General features: G+C 48.4%; 1 protein-coding gene across 2 annotated transcripts in view; it reads left to right on the forward strand.

Moving 5' to 3' along the window:
* Positions 1 to 14573: 14573 nt before the first annotated feature.
* Positions 14574 to 24047, forward strand: part of hoatz (HOATZ cilia and flagella associated protein) — a 63974-nt gene continuing 54500 nt past the window's right edge. For both annotated transcript variants that reach the window (XM_080214767.1, XM_080214768.1), the window contains exons 1-3: positions 14574 to 14811; positions 15214 to 15252; positions 19399 to 19469. In XM_080214767.1, coding sequence (XP_080070893.1) covers positions 14607 to 14811; positions 15214 to 15252; positions 19399 to 19469 — 315 coding nt within the window. In that variant the 5' untranslated portion in view covers positions 14574 to 14606. The remainder of the gene's footprint in view (positions 14812 to 15213; positions 15253 to 19398; positions 19470 to 24047) is intronic.

Genomic DNA, 24047 nt, shown 5'->3' on the forward strand with positions numbered 1-24047 from the left:
AAAAGCTGCATAGCTCTCATTCTCCTTGTCTTGTCTTGCCTGTAATCAGTGTCATGCTAAGAATCCTCACCTCAGTGGAACTTTCCTGTCTCCAGAAATTCGAAAGGCTAAAACGAGAAGAATTGAATCGGTAATATTCTCCTCCCTGCTGAAACTCCATTGGTGAGAACTTCCAGACCCCTACTGGGACTTTACATAAGGAAACTCCAGATCATCAGCATCAAAACCCTGTGAACATTATCCTTGTTTTTTTCTTTAACTGCCTGTCCATGCGGAGGCCCGAGCTGTTTGTTGTGTGTGTGTGTTTAGGAAGAGTGATTATTGTACTTGCTGATTTCACATTGTTAATAAGCTTCACCTTTCTACTTGACAAGTCTGGTTTAATAATAAAATAACAGTTTTGTTATTTATTGAAGAAACCAGGGCGTAGAGAGGTAATTAAGGGATCAACAGATAAAGCACAGATTTGGCTGGAATGCTAGCTGGGAAAATCATTGAAATGTATGTAGTGACCGGTGGAATAGTGGGACCAGAGGCAGAGAGTGCACTCCGCCCTTGTCAGTCATCACAGCGTCTATCCTTTGACTTGTAGAAGCCAATGTGAACGGGGAAGTACAGCGCATTGTTTAAGAAGCAGTTTAACATAATTCTCAGACTTCAGAATCAATCAGTTATTTGATCAGACATGATCTCTACACCCTCGCTATGACTGTAACACTACATTCTGCACTCTCCCTTCCCTTTTCTATGAATGGTATGCTTTATCTGTATAGCGCGCAAGAAATAATACTTTTCACTGTATGTTAATACATGCGACAATAATAAATCAATCATAATGAATGATGGAGTAGGCTCAATGGGCTGAATGACCTACTCCTGCATTATTTGCCATGTTTCAGGAGTTTACTGAGTGAGAACTGTGCAGTCAGTGTGCAGATAAGATGCCACCTAAATGAACAAGGTGAATGACGACTTACACCTAAAGAGAAAATGCTGGAAAATCTCAGCAGGTCAAAACTTTGAGAAAGGTGATGTGGACCTGAAATGTCAGCTCTTTTCTCTCTTGACAGATGCTCCAGACCTGCTGAGATTTTCCAGTATTTTCTCCTTTGGTTTCAGATTCCAGCATCTGCAGTAATTTGCTTTTATCCAGTGAACAACTGCTTTAGATTGTGTTGATTGAGGAAAGAATGTTTTTTGAATGTGGGTGCTTGCAAACCAATGATAAATATTCATTTCAATAATGTATACCCCACTGTACCCTAACATTCCACAGCTCAACCTCTGGCAGGGAATGTGTTAAATTGATTCCCATCAGTTTACTATAGATTAAATTACAGGTTTTCATGGATTCCTGTGCAGACAAGTCTAGGCATGAGCAGGAGGGAACGGTTCCATTACTAAGGAGTTTCTCTGGTAACTGATGGTCACACACAAACCACAGCTGAATAACTTGGGCTTAAACTGAATGTTTATTTCAAATGCAGGCTGCATGATTTTTATTAAATTTCCTTTTGTCCTGACCCTGTTGTGTATTTCCGTTACAGAACCACAACCTGATTACACAGCAGCCACAGCAAGGCCGTATTTCTTAGGGCAGTAAATGAAATGCTAACATTTTAATGGAATTTCTTAAATAGAATAAGCATTCTGCACTGGTGCCAAAAGTACTGAACATCCTCTTTATTCATCAGTGCCAAACACAGTCCAAAATCTCACAATCAACTTCATTAATAATCCCTCTGCCTGAGAAAACAAATCAGGAGACTCACAAATATCCTGAATGACATCAAAGAATGCGGAGAAATCCTCCGATTCAGATCAGACCATTCACAACAACCGCACATCTGAAAGCAACTTGAAGCCAAAACTCTCCAAAGTATGATCAGTGTTGTAATTTAGGTAAATATGGCGGTCAATTCATGCACAGCAAGATCCCATAAACTGAGATGTGATCCTCCATTTTAGTGATATTCCTTAAGGGATAAATATTGGTCAGGACACTGGAAAGAAATATTCACGGTGCGGCACTCCCTCAGCACTGACCCTTCGACAGTGCGGCACTCCATCAGCACTGACACTCTGACAGTGCGGCACTCCCTCAGCACTGACCCTCCGACAGTGCGGCACTCCCTCAGCACTGACCCTCTGACAGTGCGGCACTCCCTCAGCACTGACCCTCCGACAGTGCGGCACTCCCTCAGCACTGACCCTCCGACAGTGCGGCACTCCCTCAGCACTGACCCTCTGACAGTGCGGCACTCCCTCAGCACTGACCCTCTGACAGTGCGGCACTCCCTCAGCACTGACACTCTGACAGTGCGGCACTCCCTCAGCGCTGACCCTTCAACAGTGCTGCACTCCCTCAGCACTGACAGTCTGACAGTGCGGCACTCCCTCAGCACTGACCCTCTGACAGTGCGGCACTCCCTCAGCACTGACCCTTCGACAGTGCGGCACTCCCTCAGCACTGACAGTCTGACAGTGCGGCACTCCCTCAGCACTGACCCTCTGACAGTGCGGCACTCCCTCAGCACTGACCCTTTGACAGTGCGGCACTCCCTCAGCACTGACCCTCTGACAGTGCGGCACTCCCTCAGCACTGACCCTCTGACAGTGCGGCACTCCCTCAGCACTGACCCTCTGACAGTGCGGCACTCCCTCAGCACTGACCCTCTGACAGTGCGGCACTCCCTCAGCACTGACCCTCCGACAGTGCGGCACTCCCTCAGCACTGACCCTCCGACAGTGCGGCACTCCCTCAGCACTGACCCTCCGACAGTGCGGCACTCCCTCAGCACTGACACTCCGACAGTGCGGCACTCCCTCAGCACTGACCCTCTGACAGTGCGGCACTCCCTCAGTACTGACCCTCTGACAGTGCGGCACTCCCTCAGCACTGACACTCTGACAGTGCGGCACTCCCTCAGTAGTGAACCTCTGACAGTGCGGCACTCCCTCAGTACTGACCCTCTGACAGTGCGGCACTCCCTCAGCACTGACCCTCTGACAGTGCGGCACTCCCTCAGCACTGACCCTCCGACAGTGCGGCACTCCCTCAGCACTGACCCTCTGACAGTGCGGCACTCCCTCAGCACTGACCCTCTGACAGTGCGGCACTCCCTCAGCACTGACACTCTGACAGTGCGGCACTCCCTCAGCGCTGACCCTTCAACAGTGCTGCACTCCCTCAGCACTGACCCTTCGACAGTGCGGCACTCCCTCAGCACTGACCCTTCGACAGTGCGGCACTCCCTCAGCACTGACCCTCTGACAGTGCAGCACTCCCTCAGCACTGACCCTCCGACAGTGCGGCACTCCCTCAGCACTGACCCTCTGACAGTATGGCACCCCCTCAGTAGTGAACCACTGACAGTGCAGCACTCCCTCAGTACTGACCCTCTGACAGTGCAGCACTCCCTCAGTACTGACCCTCTGACAGTGCGGCACTCCCTCAGTACTGACCCTCTGACAGTGCGGCACTCCCTCTGCACTGACCCTCTGACAGTGCAGCACTCCCTCAGCACTGACCCTCCGACAGTGCGGCACTCCCTCAGCACTGACCCTCCGACAGTGCGGCACTCCCTCAGCACTGACCCTCTGACAGTATGGCACCCCCTCAGTAGTGAACCTCTGACAGTGCGGCACTCCCTCAGTACTGACCCTCTGACAGTGCGGCACTCCCTCAGCACTGACCCTCCGACAGCGCTGCACTCCCTCAGCACTGACCCTCTGACAGTGTGGCACCCCCTCAGTAGTGAACCTCTGACAGTGCGGCACTCCCTCAGCACTGACACTCTGACAGTGCGGCACTCCCTCAGCACTGACCCTCTGACAGCGCTGCACTCCCTCAGTACTGACCCTCTGACGGTGCAGCACCCCCTCAGCACTGACCCTCTGACAGTGCGGCACTCCCTCAGCACTGACCCTCTGACAGTGCAGCACTCCCTCAGCACTGACCCTCTGACAGTGCGGCACTCCCTCAGTACTGACCCTCTGACAGTGCGGCACTCCCTCAGCACTGACCCTCTGACAGTGCGGCACTCCCTCAGTACTGACCCTCTGACAGTGCGGCACTCCCTCAGCACTGACTCTCTGACAGTGCGGCACCCCCTCAGTAGTGAACCTCTGACAGTGCGGCGCTCCCTCAGCACTGACCCTCTGACAATGCAGCACTCCGTCAGCACTGACCCTCTGACAATGCAGCACTCCCTCAGCACTGACCCTCTGACAGTGTGGTGCTCCCTCAGAACTGACCCTCCAACAGCGCTGCACTCCCTCAGCACTGACCCTCTGACAATGCAGCACTCCCTCAGCACTGACCCTCTGAAATCTGAACCTGTATGTGTCTGTATGTAGATTGCACCTTGAGTCTGCTGTCTGCATCTGTCACTGACACAGGGTGAGAATGGAGCATGTGAGGAGGGGACTGAGGGGATCATAGTGATTGATGGGGATTTAATGATATGAGCAGGAAAAGGGACAAAGATTCAGAATTGTAATGGAGACCGCACCTGGAATACTGTGCACAGTTTTAGTCTCCTTATTTGAGGAAAGATCTAATTGCATTGGAGGCAGTTCAGAGGAGGTTCACTAGATTGATTCCAGAGAAAAGGGGTTTGTCATATGAAGGGGGATTGAACAGTTTAGGCCTATACTGTCTGGAATTTAGAAGAATAAGGGGAGATCAAATTGTGGTATATAAGCTGATAAAAAGAATGAACACAGTGGACATGGAGCGGATGCTTTCTCTTGTGGGACGATTTAAGATGCGAGGTCATAATCTTAGGATAAGGGGAAGCAAATTTAAAACAGAGTTTTAACTTCTCTCAAAGCATTGTGAATCTGTGGGATTTGCTATCGCAAAGTGCAGTGGATGCTGGAATAGTGAGTAAATTTGAGGAGTTAGACAGATTTTTAATTGGTAAGGGGTTGAAAGGTTATGGGGAGAAGGCAAGAAAATGGGGATAGGAGGATATCAGCCACAATCGAATGGCAGAGTGGACTTGATGGGCCGAATGGCCTAACTCTGCTCCTGTTTCTTATGAACTAATGAACATTTCAAATTGGCATTGTGGAGACCTTCACTTTACCAAAGGTCATCCTATGGGGAGACACTTTCAGAAGATGATGAGAAAGCCAGTGAGATGGTACAATTGTGCAATAACTCAAGATGTTGAATTAAGACGAGTTTAATAATCTGAAATACAGAATTATTTCGTGACTTTACAATTATAAAAAGTGGGACATCTTTCCAGTAACTGAATCAACGTTCCTGTTCACCAGACTTATTCCTGGGATGGTGGGATTGCCCTATAAAGAGAGAGATTCGGCAAACTGAGCCTGTATTCTGCAGAGTTTTGAAGAATGGGAGGTGACCTCATTGAAACCTACAGAATATTTGTAGGATTAGATGGGGCAGCTGTGGGGAAAGTGTTTACTCAGGTTGGGGAGTCTCCGACCAGGGGCCACAATTTCAAAATGTGGGGAAAGTCAGTTAGGACTGAGATAGTGAGGAATTTCTTTACACAGCGGGTTGTGAATCTTTGGAATTCTCTAGCACAGAGAGCTGTGGAAACTCAGTCATTGAATATGTTTAAAACAGAAATTAACAGATTTCTAAATGTCAATGACATCATGGGATATGGGGATGGTGTGGAGAAAAGCCATTGAAGTGCATGATCAGCTAGATCTTACTGAATGACGGAACAGATTCAATGGGCTGAATGGCCGACTGCTGTTCCTTTGTTCTTTCCTCATCTCCTCTCTGTCTCAGACTGAAGCAGATTCATCACAATCACAGAAACCTTTTCCACCTAAACCTGAACTCTCCACTCCGGAATCCCACCCTCTCCGCCCCGGAATCCCACCCTCTCCACCCCGGAATCCCACCCTCTCCGCCCCGGAATCCCACCCTCTCCGCTCCGGAATCCCACCCTCTCTGCTCCGGAATCCCACCCTCTCCGCCCTGGAATCCCACCCTCTCCGCTCCGGAATCCCACCCTCTCTGCTCCGGAATCCCACCCTCTCCGCCCTGGAATCCCACCCTCTCCACCCCGGAATCCCATCCTCTCCATTCAGGAATCCCACCCTCTCCACCCCGGAATCCCACCCTCTCCGCTCCGGAATCCCACCCTCTCCACCCCGGAATCCCACCCTCTCCGCTCCGGAATCCCACCCTCTCCGCTCTGGAATCCCACCCTCAACACCCCGGAATCCCACCCTCTCCGCTCCGGAATCCCACCCTCTCCACCCCGGAATCCCACCCTCTCCACCCCGGAATCCCACCCTCTCCGCCCCGGAATCCCACCCTCTCCGCTCCGGAATCCCACCCTCTCCACCCCGGAATCCCACCCTCTCCGCTCCGGAATCCCACCCTCTCCACCCCGGAATCCCACCCTCTCCGCTCCGGAATCCCACCCTCTCCACCCCGGAATCCCACCCTCTCCGCTCCGGAATCCCACCCTCTCCACCCCGGAATCCCACCCTCTCCGCTCCAGAATCCCACCCTCTCCGCTCCGGAATCCCACCCTCTCCACCCCGGAATCCCACCCTCTCCGCTCCGGAATCCCACCCTCTCCACCCCGGAATCCCACCCTCTCCGCTCCGGAATCCCACCCTCTCCGCCCTGGAATCCCACCCTCTCCGCTCCGGAATCCCACCCTCTCCGCCCTGGAATCCCACCCTCTCCGCTCCGGAATCCCACCCTCTCCGCCCTGGAATCCCACCCTCTCCGCTCCGGAATCCCACCCTCTCCATTCTAACTCAGGCCCTCCTGTGTTTTTTTAGCTCCTCAGGAACACTGCTCCATCCCGGTCCACAGCCAGTTCCCCTCAGTTCCCTTTTCCTGGGATGAATGAGAGATTCCCAGTTCGGTGTTTAAGTTGCTCTGGGACCTCGCCCTCTCCTCCCGCACAGTCTGTGTGCAGCCCACAGCCCCGTGCAGATTCCTGGTTAGATTTCCCTTCCTTTTTGAATCTCCCGCTCTCCTTTCCCTCCACAGGAAAGGCGGCCAAGCGGGCGCTAAAACCAAAGCGGTTCCCTGAGACTGAGACGCCGAGGTTGTGACTTTATAAAGCGGCTCTGGTCACAGGGCGAGAAGCCAGGAGCCGGACAGTGGGACAAGGGGAATTACAGGTGAGTTTTCCAGCTGGTAAAAGTTCATAAAATCTGGAGCCTTTGGGAACGAAAATTGCCATTTCCGAGAGAGAAAACTCTGGAGACAGAAACACCTCAATAAGAAATGTCTGGTTAAAGCGAAGCCTGGTTCATTCTGCTTCGGTTTAACAGGATCTGTTATTGTTAGCACTGGAGCTATCTCTGTTAAACCCTGGAGATATAGAAACACTGAAACAGAGAAGATAGAAGCAGGAGGCCACTCGGCCAATCGAGCCTGCTCCACCATTCATTATCATCATGGCTGATCCTCCAATAGCCTCATCCTGCTTTCTCCCCATAACCTTTGATCCCGTTTGCCCCAAATATATGTTAAACCCGGAGATGGGTCATTAATCCGAAACTTCGGGATTTTACAGCCTCGCTTGCCCCAAAACCAGAAAATCCCACCCAAGGTCAACAGACCTTTTCTTCCCCCCCCCACCCCCCCGCTATCATTCCCATGGGGGTGGTACACTAACATTCACCCCATTGACTGTTTCTCTCTCTCCACAGATACTGCCAGACCTGTCAGTATTCCCGCATCCTCTGCTTTTATTTCAGATTTTCAGCATCCGCAGTATTTCGTTTTTTGGAGAAAATAAAGTTTCAGCTTCTTCCAGTCAGCATCCAGCACACAATTTCCCTGTGTTTTATCCATTCAGTGAATGTAATGTTTCTAATCCAAGCCATGATGTGGGAGATGCCGGTGTTGGACTGGGGTAAGCGCAGTAAGAAGTCTCACAACTCCAGGTTAAAGTCCAATGTAACCTGCTGTTTTGAGACTACTGACTGAGTGTAATCTGGTTAGACTCCTGGTTCTGCTGTGTTGTGTGTGGATAGACCTGTGCTGAGTCTGTGGGTTGGACACTCTTCTATGATGTGGTGCAGAGTTTGCTCCCTCCCACAGGCACACGGAGGGGCGGGGGGGTGGGGGGGTGGCTGACACTAATGCCCCAGGTTGGCCGAGCAGGGGCTGTGGCTGAACCCTGGATCACTCTGTCCTCGGGAACCAGGCAGCTGTTGAATTGGGGTTGAGACCAGCTACTGGTCCTGTCTAATGATTCCCATTCATTTGTCCAGGTGGAATTTGTGTTGCAGTCCCGTGTGGAAGGGTTTTCCAGATTCCCGATGGGATTCGTACCTTGGGTGGGCTGGATAGATCAGCATGGGGGGGGGGGGGGGCAGGACTGTGAAGCTTTGTCCTATCGGACTAACTCTATCGTCAATAATCTCAGCAGGGACCAATATTTCACCGATCTGATCAATCTGTCAGGTTTAGGGACGGGGGAGGCCATTCGGCCCCAGCATTCGTTCAGACCATGGCTATTGTTTTCCTGGGGCTTCATATCCCTTTAGATCTTTAGACACAAAATCTGACCGATTTCAGGTTTTAAATGATTATCTGAACTAACAGGATGGTTTTGTGTGGGACAGGGTTCTACGTTTCCATTAGTATTTGCGTGGAGATGTGTTTTCTCTTTGATAAGATCTCTACACCCTATCACCCGCTCCCCCTTCCAGATCCTGCCTGGAGGGATGGGATTTCTTTTTATCTCTAACATTGAGAATGTATTAAATCTGACTCTGATTAGGTGAATATTATGGATGGTTGTGTAAACATAATTTTAAAATCTAATACTGAAACAATGTGACTCTTTGGTCTAAATATGGAAGTTGATTTTGTTTTACTGTAGGTCACATTGTAATTCAGCCTTTAGGCTGAGAAATTTGGGCTTTTTGCGGATAAAATAACATTATTCTTATTAAAGAATTAGAAGTACCGAACATCACAGACAATCCCCCATAAACTCGAGCCCAGTCTCCGGTATGAGGAGAATGAGATCATTGATTGAAGTTAGTGTGGAATTTGTATGGGGATAGAGTGTATTACACATCTTAACACACAGTGTGTGAGTGAGGATCAGAACCCTGTTTGGATCAGCCCCATGCTGTGTGTAGCCGGGATAGTACCAGAGCCGTTCCCTTAGTGACTGGTGCCCAGGGCGGATCACACACCTTGACCAGGTATAAAACCAGCTGAGTGACACTGCCAGGTAGCGGTGCAGCCACGTGAAGCGGCTGGCGTCACTGTCCCCCTGACGACACACGGTACACACTCTGAGTGCCAACTGTCTGCCCTCCTCCACCGACTTCACTACAGCAACACTTGGAGCAAACTCCTAAACTCTACCTTCCGTCCCAGGTACTGTCCATCCAACTATTAAAATAATCACTCCGAGTTCCAGCAGCTTACTCAGATTCCAGGCTGGGGAGCGAAAATTGGATTCCTTCAACTGAGTCCAATTTGGGGGTAATTTTAAAACGCCTTTCGTTTCAAGATGTGGTTTTAACTTATACATCAACATTAAACAGGAAAACTCTGCATCGGTTCGAAAAATTCGTTTAATTTGTGACTGCAGAAAATTGCGGATAATATTTTCAGTAAATTGGGGGTTAATATTTTTTGGCAGGTTCTGCGCAGCTAAAAATTAAACCGGATTAAAAATGTCATATTTATTGAAAATGTCACGAATTCGTTTAATCTTAGATCATTTCTCACCAGAGATTTCGATCACAAACAATTGCGTAATTAATAATAACTCGTTTTACTAAATGAGAGCGAATGTATTTGGATTGTTTTAGTGAAAGTATTTGAGTGCTTAGAGACACGTTCTGTAAAGCGGCTGTAGTTTTACAATGAAAGAATTTTGAATGTTGTTTGAAATTTGGTTGTTAATAAAGGGAGGTATGGGAAAAGCAGTTTCTAAACGACTGGAACATTTTGGATTGCTTTGGGATTCGAGCTAATCTTTCTCTTTTTCTCACCCAGGTTGGTTTTTTTTGGGGGCAATTCCCTGCTACCCCCTGTGGAGGGAGCGGCCCCGTTTGCAGGCAGTGTAGTTAGCTGATTGCAGGCACTCCTGGTCAATCGCTACTTACACTACCAACAAAATAGGCCTGAGGTCATCCCCATACAACATGGGCAGTGTTTGTCCCGACTGCAGTCCCCTTCAGCTCTGAGTGTCTGTCCCTCTCCAACAGTCAGCAGGAACCGGCTGGGTGACAGTCCTGGAAATAACTGCTTACAGTCGTTCCCAAATCCGTCTGTAACATTTTATCAAGTTTCTAACAAAGATCCCAATTATTTTCTTTAACTCTGCCTCCGGGAGTCGAGTTTGAAATGAGTAAGATTCCGAGATTAACGAAGTGATGGTCTCCACGACTTTAATAAAATCGGTCACAATTTAACGCGAAGCTATTGAAGAGTTCTGTCTCTCTGACTAAGTTACAGATTCATCAACTTCACAACTCCATAAACTGTTACTTTCTCTGAAATGATATAAATTGAATGTATTCTACATTTCAAACACCTTATCCCAAATCATTTGTTGTATCATCTTTGGGAAAAAGTCACTCATATTTAAGTTGTTAAGATGAATTTGTAACAGTGTTTAAAATATCATTTAATTTGTTCCTCTGAGTTGCTTGATCTCAGGAGCGAGTCTATGTTCAATATATTTGTGGGTTTTAGTGACACAGTTTAAGATTTATTTCCGCCCAGCTTACACTCTCAGTTTCTCAGCTGGAAGCCTTTTGTATTTGGTAAACGCCTGGTTGCCAGGCAGTGTAGTTAGCTGATTGGTAACCGCTAACTAAGCAATCACTAACCACACAGCCAGGCAAAAAGGTCGGAATCACACCCTGAACTGGAAACAAGTTATCGGCAAATCAACAACCGCGGGAGATGAGAGGGAACGTCAACACAGAAAGATTTTAGAAACTTTCCAGGCCAGAGACTGAAATTGAGAGTTAACACCGCCAATAGTGCTTGCATTTTTCAATGTCCTTTCACTCTAAATTAGAACAAGTTATTGTTTCTTCCCCTTTGGAATGGAGATAATTAATCCCTGACATTTCAAAGAGCATTTTCGTTCCTATTCATTTTGTGTATTTTACAGTAAATAAAAATCTCTGCTCGAATTTAATGTTTCTGTGCCGAGAGTATCGTTAAGATCAACTTTGACATTATTCTGTCCTTAGAAGTGTTAACCAAGTTAAATGGAGCTGGTTAGATAGAGCGAATTAAATGGAGAGGGTTAGATGGGGTGGGCTGTAGATGGAGTGGGTTAGGGGGGTGGGCTGTAGATGGAGAGGGTTAGAGGGGGTGTAGATGGAGAGGGTTACAGGGGGTGGGCAGTAGATGGAGAGGGTTAGAGGGGGTGGGCTGTAGATGGAGAGGGTTAGATAGGGTGGGCTGTAGATGGAGAGGGTTAGAGGGGGTGAGCTGTAGATGGAGAGGGTTCCGGGGGGGGTGGGCGGTAGATGGAGAGGGTTAGAGGGGGTGGGCGGTAGATGGAGAGGGTTAGAGGGGGTGGGCGGTAGATGGAGAGGGTTAGAGGGGGTGGGCTGTAGATGGAGAGGGTTAGATGGGGTGGGCTGTAGATGGAGAGGGTTAGAGGGGGTGGGCTGTAGATGGAGAGGGTTCCGGGGGGGTGGGCTGTAGATGGAGAGGGTTAGATAGGGTGGGCGGTAGATGGAGCGGGTTAGAGGGGGTGGGCTGTAGATGGAGAGGGTTAGAGGGGGTGGGCTGTAGATGGAGAGGGTTAGAGGGGGTGGGCTGTAGATGGAGAGGGTTAGATGGGGTGGGCTGTAGATGGAGAGGGTTAGATGGGGTGGGCTGTAGATGGAGAGGGTTAGAGGGGGTGGGCTGTAGATGGAGAGGGTTAGAGGGGGTGGGCTGTAGATGGAGAGGGTTAGAGGGGGTGGGCGGTAGGTGGAGAGGGTTAGATGGGGTGGGCTGTAGATGGAGAGGGTTAGAGGGGGTGGGCTGTAGATGGAGAGGGTTAGAGGGGGTGTAGATGGGGCATCCCACAGTTGAGTCGGTGCAGGCTCCTCTCGTGGGTAGACCGAAAGGGTGAAACACAACCCAGAACCCACACGTTTCGAGGCTGTGGCCGCTTTGCCACACCCCTGAAATCCCGAATTTCCTCCCCCATTTCCCCTTGGTGTCGGGGGAGGGAGATCTCCAGTTGGCCGCTGGTTTTAATTCGCCAACAAACTGCCAAACGAGTTACTGCCACAGGATTGGATCATTGTGAAAGCAATCCGAAGGCAGTGATTTAACCTGGGACTTCTGCATCAGAAATGTGATAGAAACCTTAACAGTGGGGTTGATTTGGTGACGAGTAGGCGGTTTGGGAATACGCAAAAATAAGGAGTTACATTTTAATAGCATCTTTCAGCCCGGGTCTTCCCGGAGGTGTTATTATTTTTTGAGGCGTTGTACCGTCGGAAACGCGCCTATCAAATTGTGCACAGCAAGATCCCATACGGAGTACTATGATAATGAATAGATGACCTGTTTCAGGGGTTGAATAAAAATGTTGACCAATATGCCAGGACAATCCCATGCTCCATTTCATACAGTGGTAGGAGGTCTAATATGTCCTTCTGAGAAAGCAGATGGGTCTAGATTTAACATTTGCAGCAACAATAACAAATGTAGAAATCTCTGGTGTCAGACCCTCTTCACTGTAACTGGTAATCAATCCACTGGGACTGGATTCATGCATTGAAATGTGGAGTCTGTGGATAGTCAAGAGTTTTACAGTTTTCATATACCCAGTGTTAAACTCAAACAGCCTCTGATTCACAGAAACTTAATTGCACCATCGATTTAAACACTGTGAACAGGTAATAACAGCCAACCACTCACTTCCTGACGATCCACCTCTCCCCCGCCCCCGCCCCCCCCCAAACACACACACACTCTTCTATAAGATATAGAGCAACAGATACGTCAGAATGCCACTATCTGCAAGTTCCTCTCCAAGTCACCTGCCATCCTAACTTGGAAATATATCGGTAGTTCCTTCACTGTCGCTGGGTCACAATCCTGGAACTCCCTCCCTAACAGCACTGTGGGTGTACCTACACTACAGGGACTGCAGCGATTCAATAAGACAGCTCACCTTCAAAAGGGTAACTAATGATGGGCAATAAATCGTACAATCTCAATTGATTTATTATTGTCACATGTATTAGTATAGTGAAAAGTATTTGTCCCATCGAGCGTGTACCACCAACAATCCCACCCAGCACCTATTTCCTTAACGCCACACATTTACCCTGCTACTCCCCCTGAATTTAGCAGATTGCCAATGCATCTAACCTTATGTCTTTTGGGCTGTGGGAGGAAACCGGAGCACCTAGAGCAAACCCACGCAGACACGGGGAGAATGTGCAGACTCCACACATACACTGTCCCAAGCCAGGAACTGAATCTGTTCCCTGGTGGTGTGAGGCTAGTAGTCATGATGTGGGGCAGCAGTGCTAACCATTGTGCCACCGGTTTAACCAGCAATGCCCACATCTTGTGAATAAATAAAAGATAAACAGTGGTATGGTGTTAAATGCAAAAGACTGTGTTGTCTTACAGGAACTCGTACACTGTCTTATTGAATGGCTGCATTTGATCGCGGTGTCTGAGATCTCTCTGGTAGTCTGCCTATTGGGGTGAGGGTGAGTGGATTGGGAGCAGCTTCACTCCAGGGACACTCAGACCCAGGGAGGTTCTAAAAGGACATTGTATTCACTACAGTGAAGTATCGATATCAGCGCACTGACTGGCAGCGGGAATATCCGAGTCTGCATTCACTGACCCAGGTCCAGCTGTCAGACTGACAGTGAATTGCAGTCGCTACAGGGAGCCCGAGGCTGGGCTGCGGGGGGCCCGGGCCCGAGGCTGGGCTGCGGGGAGCCCGGGGCTGGGCTGCGGGGGGCCCGGGCCCGAGGCTGGGCTGCGGGGGGCCCGGGCCCGAGGCTGGGCTGCGGGGGGCCCGGGCCCGGGGCTGGGCTGCGGGGAGCCCGGGGCTGGGCTGCGGGGAGCCCGGGGCTGGGCTGCGGGGGGCCCGGGGCTGGGCTGCGGGGGGCCCGGGCCTGGGCTGCGGGGAGCCCGGGGCTGGGCTGCGGGGGGCCCGGGCCCGAGGCTGGGCTGCGGGGAGCCCGGGGCTGGGCTGCGGGGGGCCCGGGGCTGGGCTGCGGGGGGCCCGGGGCTGGGCTGCGGGGGGCCCGGGGCTGGGCTGCGGGGAGCCCGGGTTTGGCTCCCAGTCTCCCCCTCCTCAGCCGCTCCGCTTTGGGGACGGTCCCCGCTCCTCTCGCCCCCATTCCGAGGAATCAGCACAGTTATTGGGATCTTCCCATTCAGCGATCCTTCAGATCGAGCGGGAGGACGCGGTTGCCATGGGGACGGAGCCTCGGGGCGTTGCTGTGGGCCAGGAGTGGCGCGGTTGTCATGGACACGGGGCCGCGGCGCGGTTGTCATGGACACGGGGCCGCGGCGCGGTTGTCATGGACACGGGGCCGCGGCGCGGTTGTCATGGACACGGGGCCACGGCGCGGTTGCTATGGATACCGAGCCTCGGGCTCTCCTCCGCTCCGCCGCCGCCATGGCTCAGGAACCGCCGGAGGCCGAGGTCGATCCCCGATCCACCTACACGGTGTTCAGCGGCTCGGCGGCCGATGATGTGGCCTACGCCAAAGTGTTCTGGAACTCGCTGTCCCTGCAGCCGCCGCTCGAGTCCCGCCTGGTGTCCGGGGACATCAAACAGCGGCTGCGGGTGGCCCAAGCCCCGGGGCCCGGGCGCTGCCAGGGTGAGACCCGCGGAGGGGGTTCTCTGGGTTGGGATGGGTGAGGGGGGGGTTCTCTGGGTTGGGATGGGTGAGGGGGGGGTTCTCTGGGTTGGGATGGGTGAGGGGGGGATCTCTGGGTTGGGATGGGTGAGGGGGGATCTCTGGGTTGGGATGGGTGAGGGGGGGATCTCTGGGTTGGGATGGGTGAGGGGAGTTCTCTGGGTCAGGGTGTCTCTGGGGTGGTGGTGGGGTTCTCTGGGTTGGGATGGGTGAGGGGAGTTCTCTGGGTCAGGGTGTCTCTGGGGTGGTGATGGGGTTCTCTGGGTTGGGATGGGTGAGGGGGGGGTTCTCTGGGTTGGGATGGGTGAGGGGGGTTCTCTAAATCTGTCTCTAAGCCACTGTTTTATATTCTCTATTTTCCAGTTGAATGTTGTCACTGTCAACCGGGCCAGGAAGATGCGAGTAAGTATCTGCTCCGTTCCTGATCACACCCCCAACAAAAATAGAAAACCTCTTCTAGTGTCTCCGTGGCACCTCAAATATTTAATAAAATAATTTGTATCACAGTTAGACAGAATCATGTAGCTTTAGTGCTGGTGTGGAGGAATTTCACCCACACTTACTCCTAGAACTTATTGGAATCAGCAGACACTTTGTGCCTCATATTGGCTTTGAACCAATGCTGACTGAGTCAGCAATATAATAAGAGAATTTACAGTGGTTAAAGACAACCAGAGAAAAGATACACAAGTTAAGGAATAACACTTCCTGGAGAGTTACTGGTAGATGTACAGCATAACCCATTCCAATTTATAAAAATATAGCAATCAGTTAACATATGTGAAATGAAGAGTGGCAGAGGGTTGGCAAACAGGACACCAATTTAAAGTAAATGACAAAATAATCAGTGAAAATAAGTTGTGATTCCATAGACTCATAGAACCCCTACAGTGTAGAAGAAGGCAATTCAGCCCATCAAGTCTGCACTTTCCATCGGAGTATCTTACCCAGGCCCACCCCACCAACCCCCACTCCCCCCCGATGTCCCCTCACACACCCCTCACCCCTACTGCCCTCACCCCCCACCCTCCCTCACCCCACCCCCCTTCACAACCCCCCACCCCTCTCACCCCAACCCCCTCACCCTACCCCCCTCGCCCCACTCCCTCACCCCACTCCGTCACCCCAACCCCCTGACGCCACCCCCTTCACCCCCCCACCACCCCCTCACCACCCCCCTCACCACGCCCCCTCCCTCACCCCCACCCCCTCCCTCCATCCCCTCCCTCCACCCCCCTCTCTCCATCCCCTCCCTCCACCCCCCTCTCTCCATCCCCTCCCTCCACCCCCCTCTCTCCATCCCCTCCCTCACCCCTACCCCCCCTCACCCCTCCTACCCCACCGTAATGCTCTAGGATAGGGGTTTAAACTCCACCTTGGCAACTTGTAGAATTTAAATTCCATAAATATATTTGGAATATATAGCACCTCTCAGTAAAAGTGACTATGTCAAGTGAAGCAGTTTACAGTACAAAGTTAGTCATTGATTTCCTTCCATTCTGCCAGGAACTCAGATTTTATCAATGCTTATCTTGTCACCAATTCAAAGAAGCAACAACCATCCTCAGAATTTCTTCAACATCCCTAAAATACACCCAGCGTCTGCTGCAGAAACCCTCATCTGTGCTTTTGTTACTAATCAACCCAACTACTCCAGTATTCTCCTGGCTGCTTCCCATCTTGCTCCCTCCATCCAACTGACCTCACCCAAAGACTGTATCCTAATTTACAAAATCCTGCTTACTCATTGCTGCTGCACTCACTGACTGACATTGGTTTCCAGTCCAGTGTTGCCTCAATATTCATCCGCATCTTCAAATTCCTTCTTGGCATTGCCCCTGCCAATCCCTGTAGCTCTTCAAAGAGCTTTGTGTTCCTCTTGGTCTCTTGATTATTCCTGCGATTCTTTTGTCCCACCGTTGGTGGCTGCACCCACCGCTGTCCATTGTCTAAGATCTGGAATTCCCTCCCTAAAGTTAAAACTCTCCTCAAAATCTACTTTTACCAGGTATTTGATCATCGAATAGCTCCTCCTTTGGACTCTGTGATCTTTTTGTCTGACTGCGTTCTTGTAGTGCACCTTGGGACATTTGGATGTGTGGTATAAGTGCAAGTTGTTACTGCACAAATCCCTATCAATGTGATTCAGGAACTTAGTGTTTGGCAGATTGTAAATGCAAACTCCTGTGTCAACATTAGTATATGTTAGTGCTCCAACACTCTGGTCAAGCTCATTGCATTGTCAGTTTGGATCAGTTGGTGGCACTGCTGCCTCTGAATGTGGTGGTTGTGATTCAATCCTCAATGTAGAATATTAGATTCTGTAGATTGATGGTTCAGCACAGCTGCAAGAAAGACTTATATCTATAAAGCATCTGATCTTGGAAATTTTCAAAGCCCTTTGCAGACAATGAAGTACTTTTGAAATGCAGTCACTGTTGTACTTTCGGAAACATGGCAGCCAATTTCACTCAGCCAGATGCCACACATAGCAATGTGATCATAACCAGTTAATCTGTTTTAGTGAAGTTGATTGCCCGGGACAGTGAGGTAACACCTCTGCTCTTCTTCAAAATTGTGCCTTGGAATTTTTTACATCATCAGAGTCGGCAGAGGGGCCTTGGTTTAATATCTCATCTGAAAGGTAGCATTGATTGGTGCAGGATTTCCTCAGAACTAGACTGGAATATTAAACCAGAAGTTATGCTCAAGCCCTGAAGTGAGAATTGAACCCATAAACTTCTGACTCAGAGCAAGACTGCAACCTACAGACGTACAGCTGGCATATTGTATTGTTGATGGAGCTTTTCTTATAAGATGTTAAACCAGAGCCCTGTCTACCTGTTCTGATGTTTTAGTTGGCAACATTTGATGGCATGAAGCAAATTTTCTGGTATTTAAATTTTCAGACTGGAGGCCAGTTACCAGCGGTGTACCACAGGGATCAGTGCTGGGTCCTCTGCTATTTGTGATTTTTATCAATGATTTGGAAGAGGGAGCTGAAGGGTGGGTTAGTAAATTTGCTGGTAACACCAAGATTGGTGGAGTAGTGGATGATGTGGAGGGCTGTTATACACTGCAAAAAGACATTGATAGGATGCAGAGCTGGGCAGAAAAGTGGCAGATGGAGTTTAATCCTGATAAGTGTGAGGTGATTCATTTTGGTAGGACAAACTTGAATGTGGATTACAGGGTCAACAGCAGGATTCTGAGGAATGTGGAGGAACAGAGAAATTTTGGGGTTCGTATCCACAGATCTCTGAAGGTTGCCACTTAAGTGGATAGAGCTGTGAAGAAGGCTTATAGTGTGTTAGCGTTTATTAACAGGGGTTTGAGTTTAAGAGCTGTGGGTTATACTGCAACTATACAGGACCTTGGTGAGACCACATTTGGAATATTGTGTGCAGTTCCAGTCACTTCACTATAAGAAGGATGTGGAAGCATTGGAGAGAGTGCAGAGGATATTTACCAGGAAGCTGCCTGGTTTGGAGGGTAGGTCTTATGAGGAAAGATTTAGGGAGCTGGGGCTTTTCTCTTTGGAGTGGAGGAGGATGAGAGGTGACTTAATAGAGGCTTATAAGATGATGAGGGGATAGATAGAGTGGATATGCAGAGACTATTTCCTCGGGTGGATGTAGCTGTTACTAGGGGGCATAACTATAAGGTTCATGGTGGGAGATATAGGAGAGATGTCTGAGGTAGATTCTTGATGAGGTAGATGAGGTAGAGTGGTTGGGGTGTGGAATGCACTGCCTGCTATGATAGTGGAGTCGGACACTTTAGGAACTTTCAAGTGGTTATAGGATAGGCACATGGAGCACACCAGAATGATAGGGAGTGGGATAGCTTGATCTTGCGTTCGGACATAGCTCGACACAACATCGAGGGCCAAAGGACCTGTACTGTGCTGTCCTGTTCTATGTATCCCAGTTCTGAAGTCCAGAGCAACATTCTTTCCTCAATTAACACCACTATGGGCAATTAGGGATGGGCAATAAATGCCTGTGACACCCACATCAGTGAAATAATGAATAAATAAAAGCATTAGCTAACCTCTATGTGGTGGATCTTGTGTGCAAAATAAAAGCCAACTCTTGGTTGTTCCGCGGCGGACTTGATGGGCTGGAGGGCCTTTTCTGCAATGTGTTGTCCTATGATTCTTTATAACTGCAACTATCACATTTCAAAGTATTCAGTTATATTTTGGGTGGCACAGTGGTTAGCACTGCTGCCTCAGAGCGCCACGGACCCAGGTTCAATTGTTCATTCTCCCCATGTCTCCATGGGTTCCCTCCATGTGCTTCGGTTTCCTCCCACACTCCAGAGGTGTGTGGGTTAGGTTAATTGGCCATGCTAAATTGATCCTAGTGTCAGGGGGATTAACAGGGTAGATATGTGGGCTTACGTTAGTAGGACCTTTGTGGAATTGTGATTGGTGCAGACTCAACGAGCCGAACAGCCTCCTTCTGCACTGTAGGGATTCGATGATTCTGTATAAAGTGCTTTGAAATGTTATGGAGATCTTTAAACCCTTTTTTCTCAATTCAGAAACTAAACAACTCCTAATTGAAGCTCATATGCAGCTAAAAGCAGATGAAAAGGCGAGGTTATTGGAAAAGGTGAGTGTATGGGATGCAATGGAATGCTGACATTTTGTGATGAACGTTCTGACTGTATCCGTCACAGATGTTATGGTGATAATTGGTAAATTGCTGCATTGACGCGGTGTCACAGGAAGCTAGGCAAATGGATTGGGCCCACAATTCTTTATGTTGTGTGATTGCAATGCTCTCCTAGCTGGCCTCTGATTATCCATTGCCCAAAGACCTGAGCTCATCCAGAACTCTGCTACGTTTATTCCAGCTTGCACCAAGTGCCATTCACCCAGCACCCCATGTTTGTTAATTAAAATTAAAATGAGACAGAGAATCAGGTAAACTGGTGTGGTGACAATAATCTCTCCTTCAATGCCAGCAAAACAAAGGAGATAATCATTGACTTCAGGAAGCGTAGTAGAGGATATACCCCTGTCTACATCAACGGGGATGAAGTAGAAATGGTCAAGAGCTTCAAGTTTTTAGGTGCCCAGATCACCAACAATCAGTCCTGTTTCCTCCACGCCGACACTATAGTTAAGAAAGCTCATCAACATCTCTACTTTCTCAGAAGATTGAGGAAATTTAGCATGTCTGCTACAACTCTCACCAACTTTTACAGATGCATCACTCTTTCTGATTGTATCACAGCTTGGTATGGCTCCTGCTCTGCCCAAAACCTCAAGAAATCACAGTCATGAATGTAGTTGTGAATGTAGCGCAATCCATCACGCAAACCAGCCTCCCATCCATTGACTCTGTCTACACTTCCCGCTGCCTTGGCAAAGCAGCCAGCATAATTAAGGACCCCACGCACTCCAGACATTCTCTCTTCCATCGGGAAAAAGATATAAAAATCTGAGGTTATGTACCAACCGAACAGTTTCTTCCCTACTGCTGTCAGACTTTTGAATGGACTTACCTTGCATTAAGTTGATCTTTCTCTACACCCTAGCTATGACTGTAGCAGTACCTTCTCCATCTCTCATTTCCTTCTCAATGAACGGTATGCTTTGCCTGTATAATGCAGAAACAATACTTATCACTGTATGTTAATATATGTGACAATAATAAATCAAATCAAAAATTGGCTTCCATTTGACAACTTTAATATTCTCATCACATCTTCAAATCCCTCATGGCCTCGCTACTCTGTATTCCTGTTAAGTTCTCCAGCCCTATCTGTTTCAAGATTTTGAAGATCTTTAACCTTGCTTTTAATTATACATCTCCAGATCTCCTTTATTGATTTTGTCAATTTTTATCTGATTGTGCTCAAGTGAAGCCTACTAGGATATTTTAATACATTGAAAATACTGGATGAAAGCAAGTTGGAGCGGGTCCTATCCTTGCATGCACAGGCAGGTGGCAGTACAAGCAGAGGCCAACCTTCTTTCATGTTGGTGCAATGAGAAATGCTCCTTTCATTTTGGATTCAGGCATATGGAGAATTTTACTGAATATTTTACTGTTCTGAAAATAAATTTAATGGGTAACGTTTGAAGTCTGAAAATGTTCCTCAGCATTGACATGGCTTATGCTGATCAGAAAATCCACTTGGGTGAGAGGGAAGAAGCAAAGATGGAAGAGAATTCCAAAGCGTGTAACCATTATAAGGACATTAGGGACATGTTCGGCACAACTTTGTGGGCTGAAGGGCCTGTATTGTGCTTCGGTTTTTCTATGTTTCTATATTTCTGTTTTTCTATTATCGAGCTTCCCTGTTTCATGTGACTGTTTTACCATTGGAGGTGACGTTTATGTTAACTACTAGGTCTAGACAGTAATTCCCACACAGACATTAAACCCAAGTGGCCTTGTCTTGTAAGTCAGTGAAGGCTCATCCGTCACCCCTTGTATTGACATTGGACTGAAACGCTGACCAGTCACATCGTAAATTATGGAACTGTTTCTCTGAAACCACCTTCTCCTTTTCCAATTCATCACTGTGAAAATAAAATGGAGTAATGGAAGTTTTGTACTGATTTATTTGCTCAATTTTCCATTGATGTTGTCCATGTCAGTCCATTAATTATTATCTCTTAACCTAACCATTTAACTCCTAAGTTCCCCAGTATGTTCCAAACATATGAACTTACAAACAAGGAGCAGGAGCAGGCCATTCAGCCCTTCAAGCCCCCTAAAATCATGGCTGATCTGATCTACATCCCGTCCACCCCCAATAACCAATCACACCCTTGTTTACCAAGAATCTATCTATCATTGCCTTAAAAATATTCAGAATATGCTTCTACCACCTTTTCAGGAAGAAAGTTCCAGAGATTCTCAATCTTCAGAGAGAAAAAAGTTCTTCTCATCTCCATTTTAAATGGGCAGCCCCTTAATTTTTAAACAGTGAGCCCTAGTTCTAGCTTCTCCCTCAAGAAGAAACAGCATCCCTCCACTCACCCTGTCAATATCCCTCAGGATCTTGTGTTTCAATTAAGTTGCCTTTTACTGTTCTAAACTCCAGTAGATACAAGCCCAGCCTGTCTAACCTTTCCTCACAAGGCAACTCGTTCATTCCATATATTAGTCTGGTAAACTTTTTCTGAACTGTTTCCAATGTATTTACATCTTTGCTTAAACAGGTGACCAATACACAATACTCCAGTTGTGATCTCACTAGTGCTCTCTATAACTGAAGCATAATCTTCCTACTTTTGTAATCAATTCCCCTTGCAATAAATAATAACATCCTATTAACTTTCCTACTTGCTGTATCTGCACATTAGCCTTTTGTGATTCATGCACCAAGACATCCAGATCCCTCTGCATCTCAAAGCTCTGCAATCTCACCATTTAGATAACATACTTCTTGTTTAATCTTCCTGTCAACTCCATTTGCCAGATCTTTGCTTACTCACTTAACCTATCTATATCTCTTTGTCACCTCTTTATTTTTTCTTCACATCTTACTTTCCTACCTATCTAAGTCCCCCTCCAGCTTTGAGATGCCCTGAACTTTGGCTCTGGGAAGACAACACAACCATCTGGACACTAGGTCATTGCCGAACAATGTCAATCCCTACTACCACTGCATTCTTTTGTGCTTCCCCCACTTGAATGGCGTCCTGTACCACGGTGCCATGGTCAGTCACCCTGCAGCCTCAGTCTCATCCAAACAAGCTGAGAGAACCTCAAACCTGTTGGACAATTGCAGAGGCTGACACTCCAGCACTCGTGCCCTCTGGGTCCCTCCCTGTCCCTGACCATTGACCAAATCAGAAAACCCTAACCTAAGGATGGTAACTGCCTCCTAGAACAAAGTGTCCACATACCTTTCCTCCTCCCTGATGTTCCACTGTGTCTGCAGCTCAGGCCTCCAGCTCAATAACTTAGAGCCAAAGTTTCTGCAGCCACAACACTTACCTGCAGATACCTTTGCCATGGATTACTGTCCTGAAGCTCCACAACCCTACAATCGCAGTATCTCCAGTATAAAAACAAAGGAAAGTATAGCACAAGAACAGGCCCTTTGGCCCTCCAAGCCTGTGCCAATAATGATGCTCTAACTAAACTAAAAAAAACCCTTCTACCTTACTCAGTCCATATCCTTTTATACCTTCCCTATTCATGTACCCATCCAGATGCCTCTTAAATGTTGCTAATGTGCCTGCTTCCACCACTTCCTCTGACAGTACATTCTAGGCACCCACCACTCTCTGTGAAAACTCTCCATGCACATCTCCCTTACACTTTCCCCCACTCACCTTGAATCTGTGTCCCCTTGTAATTGACACTTCTACCCTGGGAAAAAGCCTCTGACTATCCACTCTGTCTATACCTTTCCTAATTTTGTCGACCTCTATCAGGACTCCCCTCAGCTTCAGTCTTTCCAATGAAAACAATCCTAATTTATTCAGCCTCTCCTCATAGCCAACATCCTCGAGACCAGGCAACATCCTGGTGAACCTTCTTTGCACTTTCTCCAAAGCTTCCATGTCCTTCTGGTAGTGTGGTGACTAGAACAGATGCAATACTCCAAGTGTGGTCTAACCAAGGTTTTATATAGCTGCTACATGGTTTGCTGACTCTTATACTCAGTGTGCCAGCTGATGAAGGCAGGCATAGCATACACCTTCTTAATCACCTTGGCCACCTGTTATGCCACTTTTTGGGAACTTTGGACTTGCACACCCAGATTCCTCAGTATGTTAATGTTCCTAAGGGTTCTGCCATTTACAATATAATTCACACCTAAATTTGATCCTCCAAAGTGCATCGCCTCTCATTTGTCTGATTAAACTCCATCTGCCATTTCTGTGCCTGTCTCCAATCTATCTATATCCTGTTGTATCCTCTGGCAATTCCTGGCACTATCAGCAACTCCACCAATTTTCTAATTTACCAATCAGAGCACCCACATTTTCCTACAGATCATTTATATATACCACAAATAACAGAGGTCTCAGCACTGATCCTACCAGAACACTACTAGCTACAGATCTCCATTCTGAAAAACACCCTTTCACCGCTACTTTCTGTCTTCTATAACCAAGTTAATCCTGTATCCACCTAGCTAGCACACCCCGAATCCCATGTGATTTTAGTTTTCGTGTCAGTTTGTCATGTAGGACCTTGTCAAACACCTTACTAAAA

This window comes from Carcharhinus amblyrhynchos, chromosome 29, assembly GCF_965287045.1.
Source record: "Carcharhinus amblyrhynchos chromosome 29, sCarAmb.v2.hapA, whole genome shotgun sequence".
NCBI classification, from domain to species: Eukaryota; Metazoa; Chordata; class Chondrichthyes; order Carcharhiniformes; family Carcharhinidae; genus Carcharhinus; species Carcharhinus amblyrhynchos.